Source organism: Lissotriton vulgaris, chromosome 1_2, assembly GCF_964263255.1.
Source record: "Lissotriton vulgaris chromosome 1_2, aLisVul1.2, whole genome shotgun sequence".
In the NCBI taxonomy this organism is placed as follows: Eukaryota; Metazoa; Chordata; class Amphibia; order Caudata; family Salamandridae; genus Lissotriton; species Lissotriton vulgaris.
In genome coordinates this window covers 77,080,555-77,105,664 of record NC_141686.1, presented here as the reverse complement: position 1 = coordinate 77,105,664, position 25,110 = coordinate 77,080,555, and the positions used below count along the sequence as shown (strand labels likewise).

Genomic DNA, 25,110 nt, shown 5'->3' with positions numbered 1-25,110 from the left:
ATCTAAGGAACAGAGGGCCCTGGTCAGTTGGTTTGTATTTCAAGAGCCTAGACAGAACATATATTATTGCTGCAGATGTAAGAAATAACTACACTGCAGGCTCAAGAAGATCAGGAACTAGAGGAAGGAGAGGTATTGATAATATCCTCTAATGTAAAGTTTCAAAAATGACCACGGTTGATATAGTAGGACTGGGCATTGCAATGCATAACTTTGCTGCTCCTATTAACACATTGTTAAATGTGGTAAGGTCATCAACTGTTGACATCTTTGCTGGAGGTGTGTTCGAGTCAGAGCTTAAACTAATGGAGGCTGTTAAAATAGTTGTCCAAGAGTATATGCTCTATGTTGATATTGTACCTTCCTGCTAGGCCTCGTGTTGAATCTTCTTGTTCTAGAGTGAGAAGTAGATATTCCCTGTGATCTAGTTTTTTATATGAATGTTCAACAACTTCTTGTCTGTTTTTCAGCCCTATGTGGTGAATCAGGCTACCGTGGACCTATATATCCATTTTGCCTTGTGGGAGGAGAAGGAGACGGTCAGGGAAATCCTAGGAGAAAGCCTATGGGATGTTATGGAACATGGTGAGAATGAAAACAAGTTACTTACCTGTAACTTCAGTGATCCAGTATTGGTATCTTTCATAGATTCACATGCCTGAATCATTCTCCGTCGCGGGAGTCCCACGGTAAATAAAAAAGCAGTGCCAAAAGCACCTTGTAGTAGTAGGCCCTAGAAAAGGCCTGAGGCCTAGATTATAGTAGCCTATCTACCTCATTATGCTAAAAAGACCAAAGTCTTTGCTCCAACCAATCAGCTTACAGCACCCTCTAGAACCCTCTCTGCAGAGCCAGCTCTCCTCAGATTTTCGTAGCACAAGTGGGAACAAGTATCCCGAACTTAGAGAACTGACTCTCCGGGGAGGAGGGTGGGTGCATGTGAATCTATGAAAGATACCAATACTGGATAACTGAAGTTACTTGTTTTCTTATCCAGTATTGGGGTATCTTTCATAGATTCACATGCCTGAATCAGAATAGCAAGCAGTAAACCAGGCAAAGTCGGTTGCGGATGGTGGGAGACTTATTGTAGTGCACCCCCATGAATGCATAATTAACAACCAACAATTATGTAAAGATTGATCTATTAACAAATCATGATCAGATTCGACATTGAAAATTGTGCAATTTCCTACAGGAAAAGAACTAATACACCATAGAAACACATAATATGTTAAATATGTCTGCATATTATAAACCATATACTGAATTGTATGTACTTTATATAAAAATAAGCCAACATTAGTACCTGAATGTATTCCTTATGGAAACAGGTGACGTAAAACAGCTTAACCCACTGCCGCATCATCCTGATTTGCTGATTGCAGGCAGTAGTGTCTTGTAAACGTGTGGACATTCTTCCATGTCGCAGCACGGCAAATGTTCTCAAGCGTCACTCCTGCAAACAAAGCTGCAGACGCTGCCACAGCTCTTGTGGAATGAGATCGAACAGACCTTGTCAACGGTCGGTTAGCCTTGATATGACAGAACTGAATGGCGGAGGCTATCCACCTGGAAATTGTGGCTTTAGTGACCGCTTTTCCCAATGTAGTCTGGCCATAAGCTACATACAGTTGATCTGACTTTCTTAAAGTCTTGGTTCTCTGGAGATAGAACTTTAAGCATTGTTTGATGTCTAAAGAATGCAATGTTCTTTCAGCCGGGGTTGTAGGATTTGGTAAGAAAACTTTCAGCTTGACTGGCTCATTTAGATGAAACTGGGAAGGCACCTTTGGTATGAATGTTGGATTCGTCCGCAAAGTGACATAGTCCTGTGAGAAATGCAAAAAGGGCTCCTTTATAGTGAAGGCTTGAATTTCTCCCACTCTTCTGGCGGAAGTTAGCGATAATAACAAAGCAACCTTCCATGTCAAGAGTTTTAGGTCAGCTCTATGAATGGGCTCGAACGGATGCTTTATCAACCTTCTCTACTGCGTTCTTGAGAAGCATTGTTTGAACTTCCTTGATCAATAAGTGAAGACGAGGGGGAGGGGGGACACCTGGGCGGAGTTGTTGGAGGTTTGGTGATGAACTCCAGGGTGTGACCATGTTGGACCAGGTCCAACACCCATTGATCTGTTGTTATTTGATGCCATTGTTGTTGGAAGGCAGATATATTCGCGCCCACAGGAAGGTAGGGGACTGAAGGTGGCGCCCAAGTGACCTCATTGTTTCTTGTGATTGTCTCGTCCCTGATTGTTTGTGCGCCTTCTTCCTCCTTGGCGAGAGAAACCAGCCGATCCAGACTGGCGATACGAGGACTGATAGTTCTGGCGGTATTGCCGTTGGTATTGCCTGCCTTTCTGGTAATAATTTCCTCTGGACGAATAACCGTGTCCTCTCGCACCTCTGAACGATCCTTTTTTGTACTGCAATGACCCTAGTGACTTTGCAGTATCTGTATCTGTTTTAATTGCTTGGAGAGCTTCGTCGACATGTTTTCCAAAGAGGGACTCTCCGTCATATGCCATGTCCAGTACTTTCAATTGGGCCTCTGGACGAAAGGTAGTGGCTTTCAACCACCCTTAACGCCTTAAAACAGTGGCTCCTGCCAATTGTCTGAAATTTGTATTCGCAATAACTAATGCGCAGTCGATGGATTCCGCCCCTGCGCGCTCTCCTTCCATTAATATTTTCCGCGCTTCCTGCCTCTTGTCGTCTGGAATCAGCTCTATGTAACCAGCCATTTCGGACCACATTTGGCGATCATAGTGCCCTATAATCGCCAAAGAATTCGCCGCTCTAATGGATGCTGCAGCCATGGTGGAAAACATTTTTCCAATAAGGTCAAAGCGTCGCCCCTCCTTATCAGGTGGTGTAGAAATAGGGGTAGCTGGGTTCTTCGACCTCTGTTGTGCAGCCTGAGAGATTACTGAATCCGGGCGTGGATGATAAATAAGGCACGCCGGACTAGTGAACGGGGCGCGGTACTTCTTTTCAATTCTTGGCAACACAGCAGGCACAGAAGCGGGGTTTTTCATTATCTTTAGGCCCTCTTTCCAAATGTAGTCAATGATAGGAATGGCTCTAGACACCTTCCTTGTTTCCTCTTTAAAATCATGAAGAAAGCACTCCGTTTGCTCCGGGAGTTTAAATCTGTTTGATGCTCTCTGTATTAGATTGTGGAACCCACCTACATCTTCAGGCGGTGAATCTGAAGGCTGAGGAGTCGGAGGGGTTGGCATGGGGATAACGTAATCATAAAAAATATAGAACGTATTGAGTACTGCTTCTATTCGTATGTTTTTTTCTGGTTTACTGTGCTCCACGGCCCACTCCCCACCCACCTGAGTGGGGAGTGGACCGTGGAGCACAGTAAACCAGAAAAAAACATACAAATAGAAGCAGTGCTCAATCCGTTCTATATTTTTTGTTATTTGGCACCTACTCATAGGTTTCAAGCACGCAACCGAAAAGAATGCAGTACGACGAAATCACCCACATGAATTAAAGTCGAGCAGAGACTATCGCATTTGATGAAGATGCAAGTGCACGTATATATTCACTAATAAATGAAGACACTACCGAATTCGCCACCAAGAAAACAAAGGAACAGCATATCAAACAATTACTATACCTAACTAGGAAAACGATTAACCAACGACTCCATGCAAGCACCATGATCAAATATCACAAGGCACAACGGATTCCAAGGGGACTCAGGATCACTCTCAAGCCATCCTTATGTAAGAACAGCAAACAATTTATCGAAAAATGGTATGCTATACTAAATAAATGTAGCCTTGATTTAATTCTTCTCATCACTGAGGAACTGTCAAAGATACTAGAAGAACTTGATACAGAAATAAGCACAGTTAAAGAAGAATTGAACAAATTAATGAGTACAGAGGAACTAACAAAAACACTAGAAGATATCAATCAACAACTAGCGAAACACATGCAAGAAGTGAATGAACGCAAAATCAGGAAATATCGCAGAGACACCCTTGATTATAAGTTAGAAGAAGTATACTCATGGGCGGAAGTCTATGCCAAAAGACGTCTAACAAAAGTATACACTTCACAAAGTGATACCTCTTCCACCGGGAGTGACACGTCAGGACAAAGGAGAACACAAACTACTGATATATCTAGAACAAAAGAGACCCAACAACGAGTGTGGAGAAGCCTTTTTTAGAATTAGACCCAGATACAAGGGGAGACCCAGGAGGAGCCACAGTAATAGAAAAAGAAAAAGATTCACCTACAACCAAACAAGTGAGCAGGAGGAAGAAATGATGATTAGACAATTTGATCAAGAGAATTTGGTTATCAATATCTCTCACAAACAACTAACTAAAAAGGAAACTACTACACCTCAAAGAGGAACTTCTTATATACCGACTACTAAAACTGACGCCCTTGAACTAGAAGTGAGTTTGTTTAAACTTACCAGAAAACTGCGCTTGAGGAACTATTTTGACAATATAGTTATTGAGAAAACAACTCAAGATTCAGACCAACTTAAAGGATTGAAATCTCAAAGCACCTACATGGCTCCAGTTAGCCATAAAGCGATAGACCTATTTGAAACTCTCTGCAAACAGGATATACAAAGACTTGAGTTCAGCAGCAAAAAACGGCATGCCAATATGTCACCCAATGAAATTAATATCATCAGAAACATAAGTGAAGATCAAGCTATTATATGTCAGAAAGCTGATAAGGGTGGTGCCCTAGTAATTATGGATCGTACATATTATGAATCTCAAGTCACCCAATATCTGAATGACATCGATTTGTACATGAAACTCCAACATAATCCAACTAAAGAAATACAGGAGGTTCTTTCACAGATTCTGAATAAAGCTAAAGACAATGGAACCATTAAAGAAAAAACCAAATTATACCTGACACAAAAGGAACCACGGAGTCCGTCATTTTACATGACCCCAAAGGTACATAAAGACCTAATAAACCCACCCTGCAGACCTATAGTATCCACCTGCAAGAGTATCCATGAACCTATTGGTAAGTTGTTGGATAAATACTTACAATCCTTTGCAATGGAAGCTAAGTCATATATAAAAGACACCACCGATTTTTTAAACAAACTAGCCGCTATTAACATCACCAAAGAACAATCCATAGTTATGGCTACTATTGACGTTAAGGCACTCTACACATCAATCCCTCACCAATCAGGCATTGAAGCAGTAGAAAAAGTCTTACTTAACAGTGAATATGAAGATGACATGAACATTTTTCTTATGGAGCTTCTTCAATTTACCTTAATGCATAGTTACTTTAAATATGGGCAAGAATGGTATTTACAAAAGAGCGGTACATCGATGGGTAATTCGGCAGCTCCCACATATGCCAATATTTTCATGAGAGACTTTGAAGATACCAACATCCTAAGTCAAAACCAATGGGAAGAGCATATTAGACTATATGTGAGATTTATTGATGATATTTTCATCGTCTGGGAAGGTACTAAGGAACAATTACTTTTGGAAATTGTCAAACTGAACTCTATCAATGAACGAATTCAGTTCACGTGGAACATTGAAGAAAAAACCATCAATTTTCTGGATGTAGCTATCACCAGACATGATAACAAATTTTCCACTACCTTACACAGAAAGAACACTGATCGGAATAACCTGTTAAGGTATGACAGTCATCATCCACCATTATTAAAAAGGCAACTACCCTATTTCCAACTCTTGAGGGTAAAACGAGTCGTCTCGGAACCTGATAAAGCAGATGAAATGACAGCACGATTCCACAGGAGGGGCTACCCCAGTCCCATACTTGAAGAAGCAAGACAAAGAATCAAAAACGTCGCGAGAGAAAACCTTCTCACCAGTAAACCCGAAAACAAAGAACAACGCATTACATGTGTTAGTAAATACTCTTCTTCTAGCCAATTGTTTAAAAACATTATCAAAAAACATCGGACAATACTACAAGTGGAACCTGACTTTAAAGGAGCTTTTCAAAAAGAACCTTTATTTGCACACACTAGATTCAATAATGTGGGACAATTATTGAAACCAAAGACTAAAACTAGTGTGATCACGAAATATAGAGGTACCCAACCATGTATGAATTGTCATAATTGTACTAACATCAGTAAAGGTAACTTGTTACTACCACCAGAATTTAAAGAAAAAATCAGTTTAAAGGTTAATGGTACATGTGACACCACGAATGTTATATACCTATTAAGTTGTCCTTGCAACTTGAATTACGTGGGACATACAGAACGTAAATTAAAAGTCAGACTTAACAAGCATAAAAGCAACATCAGAACCAAGATGCTCAAATCAACAGTGGCCACGCATTTCGTAGAAGCTAAACATGATTTAACACATTTGAAGGCACGGATTTTGGAAATTGTTGAGAAACATGAAGGCATCAATAACAAAACACAACTCTTAAAAAGAGAGAACTTTTGGATTTATCGTTTCAAAACTTTAAGACCGGGGGGGGGGCTTAATGAAAGAGTGGAATTTTTATGTTACCTGTAAATATATATTAGCAAGTACCCTGCTTTAGATCATGAAGCCACAGGTTGATCGTTTTTCATCATACACATCACACTATTGCATTCGGCACAACTGCAGCGTGTAAATAGACTTTGGTTAACAAGTCATTCTCTGTGATTTATACAAAAACATGTTCGTAGTGGGCTTGCTAAATTTAAAACTACCGCATACGAGCAGGCGATCAACGGTCTTTGACTCGAACAATCCCGACCATAGAGCCGTAGTTTTTTTAACTCTTATGCCGAGCATTTTCTGCATGTTTGTTTTCGGGTTTAAACACCGCGCCAGAGCTTTGACAGGAGATATGTGTGTGTTGCCTTTTAACCATCAATGTAACAGTTAAAATGTAACGGTTAAAATTGAAATGATGTTTTTTGTTCACGTGGGTTGTAACCTATCATCTAAATAGTAAGGTTGTGATATGTAGAATAATTTTGAGAATGCGCTTTATACTTTATATTGTTTCTATGTCATGCTAGTAGCTAGGTATAGCATTGTACGGATGGCAATAGTAAGTAGTATTAATGATTTAAACTTTGTTTCGCAGATCCCTTGACAAAGGCGCTTCCGCGCCGAAATGCATTGGGAGGTTATCGAATGTCAATAATATAAAGAAAGTCAAGTTGTTGACATATTGTGAAAATTGGATTGAAATATGGAAAACACCATGGATTACAATTAAAATGAAACTATAGAAATCAACTATGGAATTGCTGACTCACTAAATTATTTCTGGAGATCCAGCCCATACTTGTGCCCAGGGAGACAAGTTGAACAAAGACTTGCTTTGTTTCTTGATAACGTAATCATCCCATGGGTCTGATGAAGGTACGTTAGGCAACTCTCCGTCTTCTACTTCCTCTTCCGATGACGTGTCCGGGGTTTGTGGAGGCAATTCAGGTGGCGTAGGTTCCACGACTGGAGAAAGCGGTGGAATTTGAGGTGGAGGAACAGAAGAACTAGGCTGAGGCATTTGTGGCGGAAAGCGTTGTTTATAACTTGCCAGCATAGCCTGTAAGTCCTGTATTAAAGTAGGCGGTAAATGAGTGACTTCTGAGACCTTAGGCCGTCTCTGATGTTCCAAAGCATGAGGCACTATAATTTCCTCCTGGTAGTAATGCTCAGTGTAAGTCTCGTCTTCATCATCATCATCTTGACACTTGATGATGAGATCAGATGGGTGACGCGCCACACCAAAAGCTCCTTCATTATCATCGTCCTCAAAATCCTCCTCTTCATCATCGGAGTAAGATTCTAGAAGATGAGAGGGCATAAGTGGCGACATATAAGAACCTTGATGTCTCTTGTAAGATACGAGTTGAAAGTTCTTTGTGGAAAGTGGCGTACAAAAAGTCTGATTCCCAGCAACAGGCTTCATCCATCAGTTTGGATGGCACCGGTGACAAAGGTGCTGCCGCCAGTGTGCAGCTTAATCTTCTGTCTGTACTACAAAGGTTTCCTTGAAAAGGTCTGGAAGTGGCTGCAGGATGATTATTTTTTGGAAGGCAAAAAATGCAGACCATGTGGGGGCCTGCCTGTGCATTTTTTCCCCAAGAACACTTCAAAGAAAGTAAAGGGATTTTTGATGGGAAAATGATATATTTTACTTTCAGAAAAAAAGGTGTTAAGGTACTCTTAATGTCAAAAGATGTTGCTTGTGGGGGGGGCGTGGCTTAGCGCGCAAGATGGTGCGCGCACTTTAACATCCTCTGACATCCGCCTGTCCCTGCAGCCATCCATCCTTACAAAATCGCTGCCAATGCATCACTACAACCACCGGCATACATTTCCAGCCGCAGGGCACCCCATGACTCTGCGCTTCGGAGCTTGATACACAGGCAGGGTTCATTCGCTCACAAAATGGCGGCCTCAGTGCCCTGACTCGCGGCATACGAATTCACCTGAGGTGTACGGCCCAGGTTCGCTCCATCGTGACGGAGACCCTGGGAGTGGCCTGTGGCGATACGGCGAGGGACCCGTGGAAGGCGGACCATGGACCTCCCTGGGCAGGTTGGGGGACTGGCCGTCATTTGCTGCCCGCTTGAGGCTCCCTCTCCCGGCCAGCCGAGACTCAGATTTGGTGGCCTATTACTGGTGCTTCCCTGCCCCGCTCCCGGGGTGGGGCCCAGCTTCCCTAGTGCGGGGTCCAGGTGTGGGCTGGGTCGGCTGGAGACAAAGAGGACTGGGCAGTTGGCCCCTTTGCGGCAAAGCTGTGGCGACGGTCGCCACTTTGGGTGGCAGAGACTGAGACTGCCATCACCCAGGATCTGGCTACACCGGACGATATCGTCTGGGATCCAGAGTGCCAAGGTACTGGAGCTCTGGTGAGTGCCCTGGTGGTGGAGGGGGGCTGGGACTGCGCTGAGAGGTGAGCTGCCCCCTCCGCCCCCTCTGGGCTGCCTGCTGGGAGAGTGAAATCGGCTACTTTGTCGTGCAGCACAGGGTTTGGGTCCACTCCACCACTCCCGCTCACTTACCCTGATCCCGCAGTGCCGGACTGATCCCCACCGGGCCTCATAGCCAGAGTCCACGCAGTTATCCTTGGGGCTCTGGTGATACTGCTGAAGCGAGAGATCGGCCCAGGGTGTCTTGGGGGTGGAACCGGCCGCATAAAGCGAGCGGAGTGGGGCCCTGGGAGAGGGCCTCCTCCACCGCCTCCCCTTCTCCGACTTGCTCCTGTGGCTCCCGCTGGTTTATTGTTGGCCATCCAGTGCAGGGGGCCCTTGCTGTCGCCCTCGGGGGCCTAGTTTCTGTGGCTCTGCTGCTGGTGTGGGCTGTCAGGGACAGGAGTAGGATTGGCTGAACCCTTGGTTGTCGTGTGATCAGAGGGCGTGGCTCCTGCAACCTGCTAACTTGGACAAGGTGGGAGGGTGGTGGCTCACCCCCTTCTCCTGTGATTACTGTGGAACCGGTGGCATGTGACAGAGGCCTCGCAGCGGACAAGTACCTCCGGGAGGGGTTCGGCCATCACATCGGGAGGCGGGTGCGTGACCCTGCCTCTCCTCTGGCCACCACAGATGCCCCTCATCCTGCTCTGGTCTGATTTGGGGGTTTCTGAGCCTGGCTTCTCGCACGGGAGCCTAAGGGGTTCTGCATGGGGCAAGTCTCGGCCGACGGTCGGGTGGCAGGAGAGTGGGGGGCCACCCAAGATGCGTGACCTACACCTCCAGTACAGGCTCCTCTTCCCGGCCCGCCTCCGGGTTGTGCTTCAGAACAAGACCCTCTTCTTTGACTCCCCTGAGGAGGCCTGGACATGGGTAAAGGAGGAGCACCCCACAAGACTCAACACCCGGAGTTCTTTGTTCCGGGATGGTGCTGGAGGCTCCCGCCGAGGCATGCCTGCCCCGCAACCACAGTGTAACCGCTCACGCAGGAGGCGAGGCCCGAAATGGGCCAGCTCGGACTCACCATTGGGTCCCTCTCGTCATCCGACATCCGGAACACCCCTGGGGATCCACACACTGGGCGGAAGGCGGGTCTTCGCTCTACTCATCGCTGTTGGACCTCGCAGACACGGACCTCTCCATTAGCCCAATTTTTCCCACGGGGCCTTCCTGAGCCCAATACGATCTTCCGGCCACATCCAGTCCCTCACTCCCGGAGCTCCTTGGACGCGAACAGTTCTCTCTCCCACGCCTCAGAGACTGAGGCGGAGGCGCTGGACGCCCCCATCACTCCAGAGGAGATCAACAATGCCATTTCCCATATGGCTGCTGGTAAGACACCGGGGCGGGAAGGACTCCCGCAGGAGTTTTACGCGTCCTACTGGGATACGCTGGTCCCTCACCTCCTAGAAGTATACCGGGAGGCAGCAGATTATGGCCCATTCCGTCCAGAGACAGACCAGGTCACCATCATGGAGATCCCCAAGTCTCAGCATCCCTCGAAGCACTGCCCCGTCTACCGACCCATCTCTCTTATTAATTCGGAGCTCAAAATATTTGCCTTCGTCTTAGCCAACCGCATAAGACCGTACATGTCCAAACTGGTCACCCTGACCAGTGCGGATTTATGCCCCTTCGGGGGAACGAGGCGCTGTCTTAGACGCCTCCACCTCGCTTTAGAAAACCGACAACAGCTGACCCCATATCTATCCCTTCTTCTTGTGGATTTCGAGAAAGCATTTGATTCGGTGGACTGGCGATATCAAGAGGCGGTACTGACGGTAATGGGGTTTGGTGCTCCCTTCTGCAGCCTGGTCAAGACGTTATACTGTAAGCCGCGGGCCCAGGTGCTGGTCAATGGAGCTTTGTCGCGCCCCTTTCCCATCGGGTGAGGCATGAGGCATGGATGCCCCCTCATGCCCCTCCGCTTTGCATTGGCGATGGAGCCCTTCGCCAGTCTTGTCCGGTCTGACAAGCTCATCACAGGGTGGAGATGGCCAGGCTCAGAAGAGGACAAGATCGCCTTCTACACAGATGATGTTCTGATATTTTTATCAGACCCAGCTAGGTTGGGACCTCGAGGCCTCTGGGCCCTGAGTCTTTTCGAACAAACCTCCGGTCTTCAACTGAATTCAGCTAAATCTGTCCTGGCCTACCTTCACCCCTCGAGAGAGTGCTTTGATTGGCAGACGTCGATACCTCTTCGGCGACAGTCCTTTAAATACCTGGGGATCTGGGTTGCCCTCCTCCCCGACCTCGCTTGGTCACTCAACATACCCCGCTAGTGAAAAAGGTTTGTGCTGATATCCTCAAATGGAAGGCGTTGCTGTTGAACCCCATGGTCAGGATAGCTTTCTGGAAAATGATGGTTCTGCCCAGATTCCTTTACATACTCCAGAACTCGGACCTCTCCTTTTCACGTTCATGGTTCAGAGAGATGGACAGCATGGCTACCAAGTTGGCCCTCGCCCAGTGCCGGATCCCACTCTTCGATGGCGGATTGGGGATGACAAACCTGTATCTTTACTACTTAGATACTCAGCTCCTCATTCTGCATGACTGGCTTAATGGGGGTTGGTCCGACCCGGCGTACCGCAATGAACTACACACCCTGGGCCTGTATAATGCTCATGGGAGGCTATATGGAGACACCTTTCACCAAACTCTGCCTGAGGTCACTCATGGGGTGCTTTTAGCCTGGCGAGGCTTCCCTGCGCCATACCCTCTGGTTGACTAAACTGACCCAATATAACCCATTGTGGCGGGCTCATGGCTACGGAAGGTCACCAACCTCTCCGGTTTTAGGACATGGGATCTCATTGAGATTTCACAACTGGGGGATGTCTGGGGTGGGAACCACATACGCACCTTCCAAGATTTGCAGACCCGGTACTCCTTCACACTTCCCAGTTTTATTGCTACCTGTAGTTACGCCACACCATCCATTCTCATATCTTAGAAGGCACCTCCCTGCCTGAATATAGCCCGCCCGAAGCCCAGATCATGACCGGTAACTTGGGGAAGGGGGGGGGGGGGGGGGGGATCTCCCGTATTTATTACTCCCTTACCAATAACACCCCCACCATATTATTCCAACTCAGGGACAGATGGGAGGGGTGGCTCGGGTCCTTGGACGACACTGATTGGAGGGACTTATTGCTGGCTCCCAAAACAGTCACAGCCTCTGTAAGACTCCGCCTAGTTCAAGTATACTACCTCCACATTGCCTACCTCACACCGCTGCACCTCCACCGTGCTGTGCTCTGGCCCGATGCTTCCTCTTCCCACTTCAATCATCCACAAGCTGATTTTTAGGGCTTGCCTGCTGATGCGCTTCTGCGCATAGCTGGCGAAGCTCTATTATGGCTTATCCAGTGTTTAACCACCACTGACGATTCCACAGGCGATTCATTGCAGTGCATGTGCTTTTTAGGTCATTGCGCAAGCCCTAAAAAGCGCGTGCACAATGCCACCAGCCTCGCATTACCACATCAAAGGCAGCCCTCCCAGCGCATTTCTCACCCCCTAATTATTCACGGCCGGCCGGCCGTACTTTCAGTTTCGTCTCCTTTTAAAACTTGTTTAACTTGTTTTCTCAATTGTTGACTCTCATCTTTCGCCACCAGGACTTGTCCTCTTCCACTGCTTCAGTTTTACAGTCTGTGCCAGGGTTTCCCTGACTCAGTGCTTTATTATTCAGATGCTCAGAAACAGAGGTGGTCGTCTCCGCTCCCTCCTTTTGTTTGCAAAGCAATTCAGGGCTTCGCCACCCTTCGCGGCTTGCAGTTTGCCTAATCTAAAAATCCCAAGGCCCCTCACCCCCACATCATCTCCTGCACATTGCTGCTTATAAATTTCAGTGCTTTAGCAAAATATGACAGACTGATAATGTGCAGCGCAGACTTTGCTTGTTTTTTTCTACAATGGCTTTGATTGTTGGTTGAAATGTACACTGTTCGATTGCCAGAAGCAGGGCTTCGTAGAAATAAATACAGGCTTATGGAACTCGCAGACTGTGTTGACGTGGCGGTCTGTGAGTGTTGGGTAAGAGAGGCAGAGTGCTGTACTATCACAGAGGAGACATCAAAATGTATTTTCTTCAAATGTGTGCTCCTATTTGGTATAGGGCTAACAATTTGCCGTTCGAAAACTTCAGAGCACTTAAACGTTCCAGAGCAGCAAGTACTCACTTTTTGGTATGGTATATTATATTACTATTGTAGGTATCGGTGCTTTGTATAGCACCAACATGTAGCCCTCCAGTCACGTCCGATCACTTGCATAGCCTGCAGCGATTGAAGAAAAGCTAGATATGCCACGCGGCATTGTTTACAAGCTAGACACATTTCTTCATTTATATATTTATTTGTTTATTTATTGGTATTTTGCGTAGTGCCTACATATTGCGTCTATACATTTTAGAGCTTTTGGACTCCCCGAAGGAGGAATGAGCCGGGCTTGAGCTAGCCTTTAAGCTAAAGAGACTTTTTAAAAATGTTTTATTCTCTGGATATTAGTATAGGTCCTGTCCTTTGTATAGCGTCAACATGCCATCTTTCAGACACCTTATAGCACATTTTGATCCTAGAGTGCAAAAAGGTAGTTGCTGTATATTCCCTGGTAGCTCAGTTTACCTGACTCCTTTACAAAATAGAAAGAAAATAACCAAGGCACCCACCACACAGCTCCACAGATGCACCCACCACACAGCTCAACATATGCACCCACCACACAGCTCAACAAATGCACGCACCACACAGCTCAACAAATGCACCCACCACACAGCTCGACCCACACAGCTGCACCGATGCACCCACCACCCAGCTCCACCGATGCTCCAACTAAGCTCCACCAATGCACCCACCACACAGCTCCACCAATGCACCCACTAAGCTCCACCGATGCACCCACCACACAGGTTCACCGATACACCCATCACAGAGGTCCACCGAGGCACCCACCACACAGCTCCACCGATGCACCCACCACACAACTCCACCGAGGCACCCACCATACAGCTCCACCGATGCACCCACCACACAGCTCCACCTACACAGCTCCACCGATGCACCCACCACACAGCTCCACTGATGCACCCACCACACAGCTCCACCGAATGACCCACCACACAGCTCCACTGAGGCACCCACCACACAGCTCCACCGATGCACCCACCACACAGCTCCACCGATGCACCCACCACACAGCTCCACCGATGCACCCACCACACAGCTCCACCGAGGCACCCACCACACAGCTCCACCGAGGCACCCACCACACAGCTCCACCGAGGCACCCACCATACAGCTCCACCAAGGCACCCACCACCCAGCTCCACCGATGCACCCACCACCCAGCTCCACCGATGCACCCACCACACAGCTCCACCGAGGCACCCACCATACAGCTCCAACAAGGCACCCACCACACAGCTCCACCGATGCACCCACCACGCAGCTCCACCAAGGCACCCACCACGCAGCTCCACCAAGGCACCCACCACGCAGCTCCACCGATGCACCCACTACACAGCTCCACAGCTGCACCCACCACACAGCTCCACCGAAGGACCCACCACACAGCTCCACCGATGCACCCACCACACAGCTCCACAGATGCACCCACCACCCAGCTCCACCAATGCACCCACCACACAGCTCCGCCGAGGCACCCACCACACAGCTCCACCGATGCACTCACCACACAGCTCCACCGATGCTCCAACTAAGCTCCACCAATGCACCCACCACACAGCTCCACCAATACACCCACTAAGCTCCACCAATGCACCCACCACACAGCGTTACCAATGCACCCACCACACAGCTCCACCGATGCACCCACCACCCAGCTCCACTGATGCAACCACCACCCAGCTCCACCGATGCAACCACCACCCAGCTCCACCGACACAGCTCCACCGATGCACCCACCACACTGCTCCACCGAGGCACCCACCATACAGCTTTACCAAGGCACCCACCCCCCAGCTCCACAGACACAGCTCCACCGATGCACCCACCACACAACTCCACCGATGCACCCACCACACAACTCCACCGAGGCACCCACCATACAGCTCTACGAAGGCACCCACCACACAGCTCAACCGATGCACCCACCACACAGCTCCACCGATGCACCCACCACACAGCTCCACCGATGCACCCACCACACAACTCCACCGAGGCACCCACCATACAGCTCTACGAAGGCACCCACCACACAGCTCAACCGATGCACCCACCACACAGCTCCACCGATGCACCCACCACACAGCTCCACCGATGCACCCACCACACAGCTCCACCGATGCACCCACCACATAGCTCCACCGATGCACCCACTACCCAGCTCCACCGATGCCCCCACCACCCAGCTCCACCGATGCCCCCACCACCCAGCTCCACCCCACCGATGCATCCACCGCACAGCTCCATCGATGCACCCACCGCACAGCTCCACCGATGCACCCACCACAAAGCTCCACCGAGGCACCCACCACACAGCTCCACCGATGCACCCACCACACAGCTCCACCGATGCACCCACCACACAGCTCCACCGATGCACCCACCACACAGCTCCACCGATGCACCCACCACACAGCTCCACCGATGCACCCACCACACAGCTCCACCGATGCACCCACCACACAGCTCCACCGATGCAACACCACACAGCTCCACCGATGCACCCACCACCCAGCTCCACCGATGCACCCACCACCCAGCTCCACCGATGCACCCACCACCCAGCTCCACCGACACAGCTCCACCGATGCACCCACCACACAGCTCCACCGATGCACCCACCACACAGCTCCACAGATGCACCCACCACCCAGCTCCACCGATGCACCCACCACCCAGCTCCACCGATGCACCCACCACCCAGCTCCACCGATGCACCCACCACACAGCTTCACCGATGCACCCACCACACAACTCCACCGAGGCACCCACCATACAGCTCCACCAAGGCACCCACCACACAGCTCCACCGATGCACCCACCACACAGCTCCACCGATGCACCCACCACACAGCTCCACCGATGCACCCACCACACAGCTCCACCGATGCACCCACCACATAGCTCCACCGAATGACCCACCATCCAGCTCCACCGATGCAACCACCATCCAGCTCCACCGATGCACCCACCACACAGCTCCACCGATGGACCCACCACACTGCTCCACCGAGGCACCCACCATACAGCTCCACCAAGGCACCCACCACCCAGCTCCACAGACACAGCTCCACCGATGCACCCACCACACAGCTCCACCGATGCACCCACCACACAACTCCACCGAGGCACCCACCATACAGCTCCACCGATGCACCCACCACACAGCTCCACCGATGCACCCACCACACAGCTCCACCGATGCAACACCACCCAGCTCCACCGATGCACCCACCACCACCGATGCACCCACCACCCAGCTCCACCGATGCACCCACCACTCAGCTCCACCGATGCCCCCACCACCCAGCTCCACCGATGCACCCACCACACAGCTCAACCGATGCACCCACCACACAGCTCCACCGATGCAACCACCACACAACTCCACCAACACAGCTCCACCGAGGCACCCACCATACAGCTCCACCGATGCACCCACCACACAGCTCCACCGATGTACCCACCACCCAGCTCCACCGATGCACCCACCACCCAGCTCCACCGATGCACCCACCACACAGCTCCACCGATGCACCCACCACACAGCTCCACCGATGCAACACCACCCACCACCACCACCGATGCACCCACCACCCAGCTCCACCGATGCACCCACCACGCAGCTCCACCGATGCCCCCACCACCCAGCTCCACCGATGCACCCACCACACAGCTCAACCGATGCACCCACCACACAGCTCCACCGATGCAACCACCACACAACTCCACCAACACAGCTCCACCGATGCACCCACCACCCAGCTCAACCGATGCACCCACCACCCAGCTCCACCGATGCCTCCACCACACAGCTCAACCGACACAGCTCCACCGATGCACCCACTACACAGCTCCACCGATGCACCCACCACACAGCTCCACCGATGCAACCACCACACAGCTACTACAAAGCTTTCACGCTTTAGTACAATCACAAAAAGATGTTAATATTTCACTTCTGTTCTTGGATTTTCGTCACAATAGAAAACACTGAACATAATCTTCACAAAAGTTATTTACAAAAGTTTAAGCTATTGCCATTACAAATTAAATAAATTATTTAAGTATTAATTATTTTAAAAAATTAAAAGCAATTGTTATTTGTAATATTAATACATCTAAGTCACGTAAATACAAAACATGTTGCATTACAATTGCTATAGGTGTCACATTTGCAATAGTTATAACTATTGGCATTGTAAATGACAAAGCTATTAATTTAGCTATTTTAAAAATATAACACATAAATAAAAAAAAATCATTTATAAGACCAATAGCTCAAACTTTACTAATGCGAGCCCTATTGCATTTCCAATGCTTGTTATCACATGGTATGGCTTTGCTCCGCAATCACGCGCTACTGGGAATCAGTGACTGGGGAGCTTACTAAGATTCTGGGCTGGGAGGTTCCCCTTATCCCAACAAATGTACTTCTGGGTATTACTGAGGGGTTAGATGGCTGCAGAGCTGAAAAACTCTTTCTAAACACAGCACTGATGGTAGTTAAAAGGGACATTGTGGCCAACTGGCTGAACTCGGATGCTCCCGCCATAGCACGTTGGCGCAGGGGGTTGAAGAAAGACCCCTGTATGATGCCAGAGGATGCCCGAAAAGGTTTAGCACAATGTGGGGCAAATGGGGCAGGGTGATAGAGGATTGACACTTCCGCTGAACAACCGAGGATTGGGATGGGTGCAGCGAGATCTTCTCCTTGCCTGTCAACTCATGTATGCTGGTGTAAACTCATGTATGCTGGTGTAATACTATTTCATTTTCGCTTTGCACAGATAACTGTACACAATGCTGGGATTGTTTTCTCTTGTTGGTCTCACAAAATCAATTAAATTTGTTATAAAAAAAAATAAAAAAGATGTTAATTGTAATTCTGAATATATATTGTACCCAGTACTGGTTCAACTAACAAGTTTTATATATTTGAGATGAGCAGCAGTTCAAAGGATTCGCAATAGTGGAAAGTCTGTATCATTAGCAGGTAAGTGTATACAAATTGAGCAATATTGGAGTTTTGTAGATGATTATTTGTTTGGCTTTAAAGATTTGCAATGAAGGAGCATATAGGTTGGCATCGCAACCTAGATACTGTTGCAGTAAGGGTGCACTTGATGGTGGACATATATTTAAGACAGTTCTGAGAAGCAGTGTTTTAAGGTTTCTGTTTATATCAGACAGTTCCAGGTTTTATGTGTGGTTAAGGGTAGCAAGTGGAATTAGGTGTACATTAGTTTTTCTTAACCTTTTGACTTCTGTGCACCCCAACTTAATGCTTACTGGAACCCAGTGACCCCCATTAAATTATTATTGGAATCTGGGGACTTCATGGAATCATTACTCAAAGCCAGGGACCCCAACCTAAGCATTTGCGATGATTTGAACAGCAACACAATACACAAAAAATACACAAACAAGTATTTATCAAGTAAATACACAAAAGATGAAATAGGTTATTTAGTTCACAAACAAATATTTAAAAAAACATTTTAATGGGAAGGTTGAAACATTCCTAAATTCAATTGAGGGCACTCATCATCCATACTATATTGTGTTTGATGTACTTGCACTGCTTCCACACATTAATTTGAGGATAGCAACTTAATTTTTAGCCTGAAAATGTAAAATTCCTTCACATTTACAGAACATTTTAAGAATAATTTTACATTTAGCTCCCTAATTTATATACACTTTAGTAATCTGTTAATATTATATAATTATCTAAGTAGTCGCAGACCCCCCAAGTAGGTTTTGCGGACCCCCAGATTTCCCCAAACCACAGGTTAGGAACCACTGGTGTACAGCATTATACGCAAGGAACAATTAAAATGTTAATCACTTATGGGAGTTTAAAATGTAAGTAATTCAGTAAAATGTTCTTGTGTGGTTTATTAGACTAAAGGATAGCTTTGAGAATGTAAAGTGGGAAATACATGGTCCGGTTATTAGAATGGTACGATAGTCTATGTAAGGTATCACCAGTGTCTGAATGGCAGGATTGAAGTCAAGCTGTGGGATGACGGGTCTGATGTTACGGAGCAGCGGAGGTTGAAATTTGGCATGCTTTGTGATTTCTTGGAGATGGAGCAATCCATCATGAATCCTAGAGATGTGGGTATCATGAATCCTAGAGATTTGGGCATTTTTACTATATTAAAGAGTTTTAAGACCTGTAATTCTGTGATCGCGCTAGGAGGATTTTCATTTTTCAAATGGTAAAGTAGTTTCATCCGGGACATTCATGACCTTATATCGGATAGGCATTGTGAAAGAGAGGCAATGTTGTTGGTACTATTAAACCTGTAGTACAGCTCCACGATGTGCATTTATTTGTGGAATCCTGTGCATTTGTGGAAGTAAATAACTGCTTTGGAGAAAATATTGGCCAGAGGTTCAGCATACAAGTTAACATAGGGGCTAGGCTATATCCTTGTAGTACTCAGACTGGAACATCTGTGGGAGCAGATAGACAGGTATGCTTTGAACTAGTTTGGTATTGGGTATCCAATGCCCATCCTGCTGCATAATGGTATAGAAAACTATAGGTAGGTCAAGGAGTACTGAAATACAACATTTCCCTTCATCAAAGACCATTCAGGGGCCATCTCCAGAACAGGAAATATACTCTGTGCTGTCATATATTTCTACAATTGCCTAGCTACACATTTCTGTAAAACTTTAATGAGGAGGGGTAAATGTGAAATAGGTCTCTAGTTTTCAAGACTGTTAGTCAGGGTCAGCACTAATAGAGAGGGAACATGATTTAAGTTTAGAGCATCTGGAAATGAGTATTATATAAGACAGACATTTATAATCTGGTGAAGGAAGTCAGCAGATTAGGATGAAGGTTTAGAGCTCGTGATAGCTCTTTTCAAGTTGATTGTAGAAATGGGACTAAAGGGGCAGCAAGATACACAGGGTGTGCTTTACTAGTTAGAGGAAATTACAAAAGCTCAGCTTGGAGTGTGAGGCAATCAATATCATAGCTGACCTGAATTGTTTGGGAAGAGTGCTTGCTATGGGCATTGCAGTAGGACCTTTGGGTGAGGAAGATGTAGCTTTATTTGCCTAACTTCGCATGATTTAAAAAGCTCTCTATGCTAGTTTTAAACATTCTGTAGTGTGAAGCTGAAATAATTAGGACTGTAAAGACACTTTTATTTAAAGCTTTTCTTTTCTTATGTAGGGATGCAAACTTGGGGGAAGGGTTTACTTCATCCCTCCCATGGGCGCACAGGATCTTTATCCAATTATTTATCTCATTGGTGAACCAGGGAGATATATTTTTCAGATATTTCATTGAGGCAAGATTATCAAATATGGTTGATGTTTTATTTTATTTCTAAAAGAGTTCAGCTGGGTTAATTGGAGGTTTACGGTGTGCACAGACAGATAATGGAGTCTAATTTATTATGATGGGTACCTTTACATGTCTGACTGTTCTTAGTACCTTCTTCTCGTATGGGTAGTGATACGAATATCTAATGAGATGCATACTGAGGAAGCCAAGTTCAGAAATCACTACCATGATGACAAACTGTACAACTTTACAGGCATGATCGGTTTCATCTTAGACTATACCTATTCTATCAACCTGGGCCTATCCACATACCAGTTAGCTATAAAACAGGGCTTAAAGAATCAAGCGGCCAATCCTATTACCAATCTTCTTTGCTTTACTCATGTTAAACACCTTTAAATCTCTTCACTGTATCCCCATGTCTGAACACTTAAAATCTATATGCATCCTTCAAAACATTATAGATGATCATCTCCTTTCTCAAAAATAAACCAGTATAACCGAAGTTACAATCTTGAATCAAAGGCTGCTGGTTTTCTAACTATGAAGAGGTTTAAGAGTCTGCACGAGCGATTGAACATTTTCAGTCCTTTTACACTTGCTATGGACCTCACTTTCTGAGTCAATAAGCACTATTCTTTCATTAATGGCCTTCTGCTAAAATAATTTTTTTGGGTAAAATGCAGATATGGAATATTGTGTTGTCTCCAGCATGTGTTTATGCTTTTAAGGTTTAATGTTTGAAATTAAGGCTACAACCCAAGTTACAGAAATGAATGTTAATGAAATCGAGAGCCTTCGACATTTTGTATGTCAAATCAATTTCTGGAAAAAAAATCTAGGATTCAGATATCCAATTTTAAATACTCTCCTTCTATTAGTTCTTCCCTACAACAATATTTATGTATCTGGCTATTTGAGGAGAGATTTGTGATGACCAGTCAACTAAACAGGATAAATACAATTTCAATGGTTGAAATGGATGTTTTAGGACAGATTTGATGAATTTCAAATACATCAAAAACGTTCAGTGGCTGCCATTTCAAGGCTTCATTAAAGTCATCTACCTCAGCCTACAAGAAAATATGCCATATTCTATTTAACATTTCACAATCTAGATGCTATTCAAAATTAATTTTTAAACTCAATCACCTTCTCCTCGAGTCTCACGTTAGCTTCCAGACTAAGCATAATTTACTTTAAACCGATATATCTGGTCCATTAATACATTCGGAGCTGCTCCTGCCTAACTTTGTGACTAAAGATTGCCCAGTGGAGCTTGTAAATGGATATTACTGGCCTTCTCCAGAGTCAAGATTTCCAGAGCGTGCTTACCAACCAGGGATAGTAATGTCTATTTTCATGACCCTCAAAATATTTAATCCTGCTTCTTTTAGAATTCATGCTTTTTTACACATGTTAATGGAGCATACATTTTAAACCGAGATAGCTTATGTACTTCTTTGAAGAAGCCTTTTTCTGCATTTAGGCCATGCTTTGTTACCACTATGCATCAGACTAGAATTGCAGTGGGTGCTGTTTTCTTCTTGTGTATTAACTTATCATGTAGAAAACATTATAAATGCTGGAGGGCACAGTTCAGCAGGTGGGCATGTAGGATCTAAATATATGCTGCTACCCTCAGTGTGAAGTATTTGAGGAAGTAGGACTTTCATTTGGCTTCAGAAGTCACTGTGTGCACCACATCAAATGTATAGACTTAAAGTCAGTTAAGATTGTGGAGTAAGCACTTCCAACACACTATTCACAGTGGAGCAAATAAAACTAAAGGAGCCTCAGGCCTTCAATTCTCTGCACACATGGCTGCATGCCAGTTCACTGGTCCAGTCCTTCACAGAGACTGTGAAGGATAACAAACAAGGGGCACATGAGGTGAGTTTGGGGTTTAAGTTCTGTTTGAAACTTCAGTGCCAGAGGTACCAATCACAGTCAATCAACTAAGGAGGAAAGCACCTGTTGCTGGATTCTACCTGCAAGCTCCAATCTCCAATAAAGAGGTAAATACATGTGTCATGCATGCTAGACAGATTTGTGAAACACACATGCTAAGATTTCTAATTCGAGTAAATGAAGTCATTGGAACAAGATGTTTCGTGCCTGCTAGAGGCATATGTATATAACCCACCAGTCACAATTCTAGAACCTATTCCTTAACTATCCCAATGGGGTCTATAAAATGGGTAAACCTGTATCAACCTGGAATAATTAACCTAGGGTTTTATCATGCTCTGAATACACAGGGAACAGTAAAATGGGCCCAAATGATCAAAGGTATATTTTCAGGAGTTTAGATTCAAATGAATACATATGTTATTCGGATCTAAGAATACATTTTTCCATAGGATTACATCTGTGTGAGCTTTAACACTGTGGAGTATGCAAATGGAATTGATGCAGAGTTTTAATAGTGGTTCCTTGAGCATTTGAAGACAGACAAACTTTAAATTTCGATTGGGATACACTTAGAGAAATGTTGTCAAAACATTGTTAGTTTTGTCTCAAGTTTGAATGCCAAATGATGACCATACCTGCAAAATCAGGATCTACAACTAATAACAACTATTACTTTTTTCATAATGTGCTTACAATCTTTTGGAAACAAGATGCAAGTATAATACTGTGACACAACCAGTCTGAATGCATTAAGACTAAACAGGAATGGAGCCCCACAATGGGCCACTGCCAGCCTAAGTATATAATGGCGAAGCTAGGAGTGCATTTGGAAATGTCAGACAGTTCACATATCTGGTCACAGACGAGGTAAATGAGATAACGTGTCCTTGTCCTATTTGCATTTCATATAGATTTTTAAAGTGGTTCTGCAGGGCCTGAACCAGTTTAATAAAAATAATTTGAAGCCAATGTTACTTTATATAACAGCCCATTTAAGGAAGTAAGAATAGAATAAAACAAAATTAAAGAAATGCAACAGTATAGCAGTTTCATCCTGCCATAGGTTTTTTTACCTTGCGCTCCTCACTTTGTGCGATGCGAATGCCCGCTTCTGCCTGTGAGAGGCGCAAAATTTCCTGATCAAGTGCTCGCGCTCGTTCTCGCTCGGGTTCCTTAACTTTGTCCAGACGCTCTTTACACTTGTCCAGCTCCCGCAGAAGGTGATCCTTCTCCGACATCCACAACTTCTCGTTGGCTCGGCAATCAAACTTCAGCTGCAGGAAATCCTTGGTACTTTCGTACAACAGGTTTTGGGTTTTGTTGAGCCTGAAGAAAATTGCCAGTGTTAACATATTTTGAGGGCCTAATTATATGGTTCTGTACTTCAGCCCACTAATTTACTTCCTTCTGATGTGCATTTTGTGCGAAGCAGCATTTTTATGTAATACATTTGCCTGTGTTAAGATTTTCACCCTTGCTCCTCTTCACACTTGATATTGCTTCAGCAAGAGTACTTTTTAATTTGTGAATATAATATTTCAGCCTTCTCATCTTTTATGACAACTGTCAAAAATCAACATATCAAACAAACAAGTTATTTACCTTCGGTAACGCCCTTTCTGGTGGACATTTTAACAGCAGATTCCTCACCTTGAGAATATCCTAGGCACCAGACTGGATCTTGAGATTCTTTTAAGCAGTGCTACCGTACATCAGGAAGTGGCATTCAGGGGTGGGCAATAAATTCCGCTCTGTCGATGTAGTTTTGGCAACTACGCGTTATGCATGTAAAATGAAGTTCGAGGCAAATCCCGCCAACTGGCGTGTGGAAGAGTTTTCTGTCATGTGCGGCTTGCCAACTACAAGCCAGATTTGGCACCCCAGCGTGTTTTTCGGTCGCTAGAAGGACACCTGGCAATATTTCTTCAACGGAGGCGGATGCAACTGTTCGTTGTCAGAAAGCTGCAGCTCGAGCAGAAATTCTACTCAGGTGGCAGCAAAATCAACTCCGGAAGCAGCGACCTCTGGTGGTCAGCATGGTGCTGCTCGCACTGATTTTTCAGCGCGGAACGAGCTTCCACCACTAGAAATCAGCTAAAGCAGCACAAAGTGCCAAATTCCACCCATTGGCAGAACTCAGCAGAATATCACTGAGTTTTCATGCACCTCCACGAGTTATGCCCACCACTAGTGGAAACGTGAGGATCTGCCATGGCTCTGTATCACTGAAAAATTAAAGGAGAGCAACCACATATAAGCACCGCCCCAGCAACCACAGACCCTCCATGTTAATCAAAACGCTGCATTCTAAGCTGGGACCATGTTATATGTAAAGGGGGATGCAGTATAGAACATGGAGTTTGTGGGCAGTGAAAGATCTACTGTTAGACACAGTACCCACCAGAAATTGTGTTAACAACGATAAATAACTTGTTCTTCGGATAGATACTTCTAGGTAAAGATTACTTACCTTTAGAACAGACACCAAACCAGTAACTACAAAGGTGGCTGGGCTGGGGAGTGGACACAGACTAAAACATCCTGAAGAATTGAGGGAGCAAAGCAGGACCTGGCTGTCGAGGTAGAAGTGCTTTGTAAATGTATGAACGAATTCCCATGTTGCAGTCTGTCAGATGTCCAAATTAAGCACCCCCTCGACCAGTGCTGTTGTAGTATCCTTGGCACTGGAGTAGTGGGATTGCAGGCCTTCAAGGGTTGTATCTCGGTCAGTGCTTAGCAGATTTTAATACAGA

The 25,110-nt window shown here is 46.1% G+C and overlaps 1 protein-coding gene across 2 annotated transcripts in view; it reads right to left on the bottom strand.

Annotated features, from left to right (window-relative positions):
* Positions 1–25,110, bottom strand: part of CCDC77 (coiled-coil domain containing 77) — a 293,054-nt gene that overhangs the window by 63,179 nt on the left and 204,765 nt on the right. For both annotated transcript variants that reach the window (XM_086952832.1, XM_086952833.1), the window contains one exon: positions 23,431–23,683. In XM_086952832.1, the coding sequence (XP_086808958.1) occupies positions 23,431–23,683 (253 nt within the window). The remainder of the gene's footprint in view (positions 1–23,430; positions 23,684–25,110) is intronic.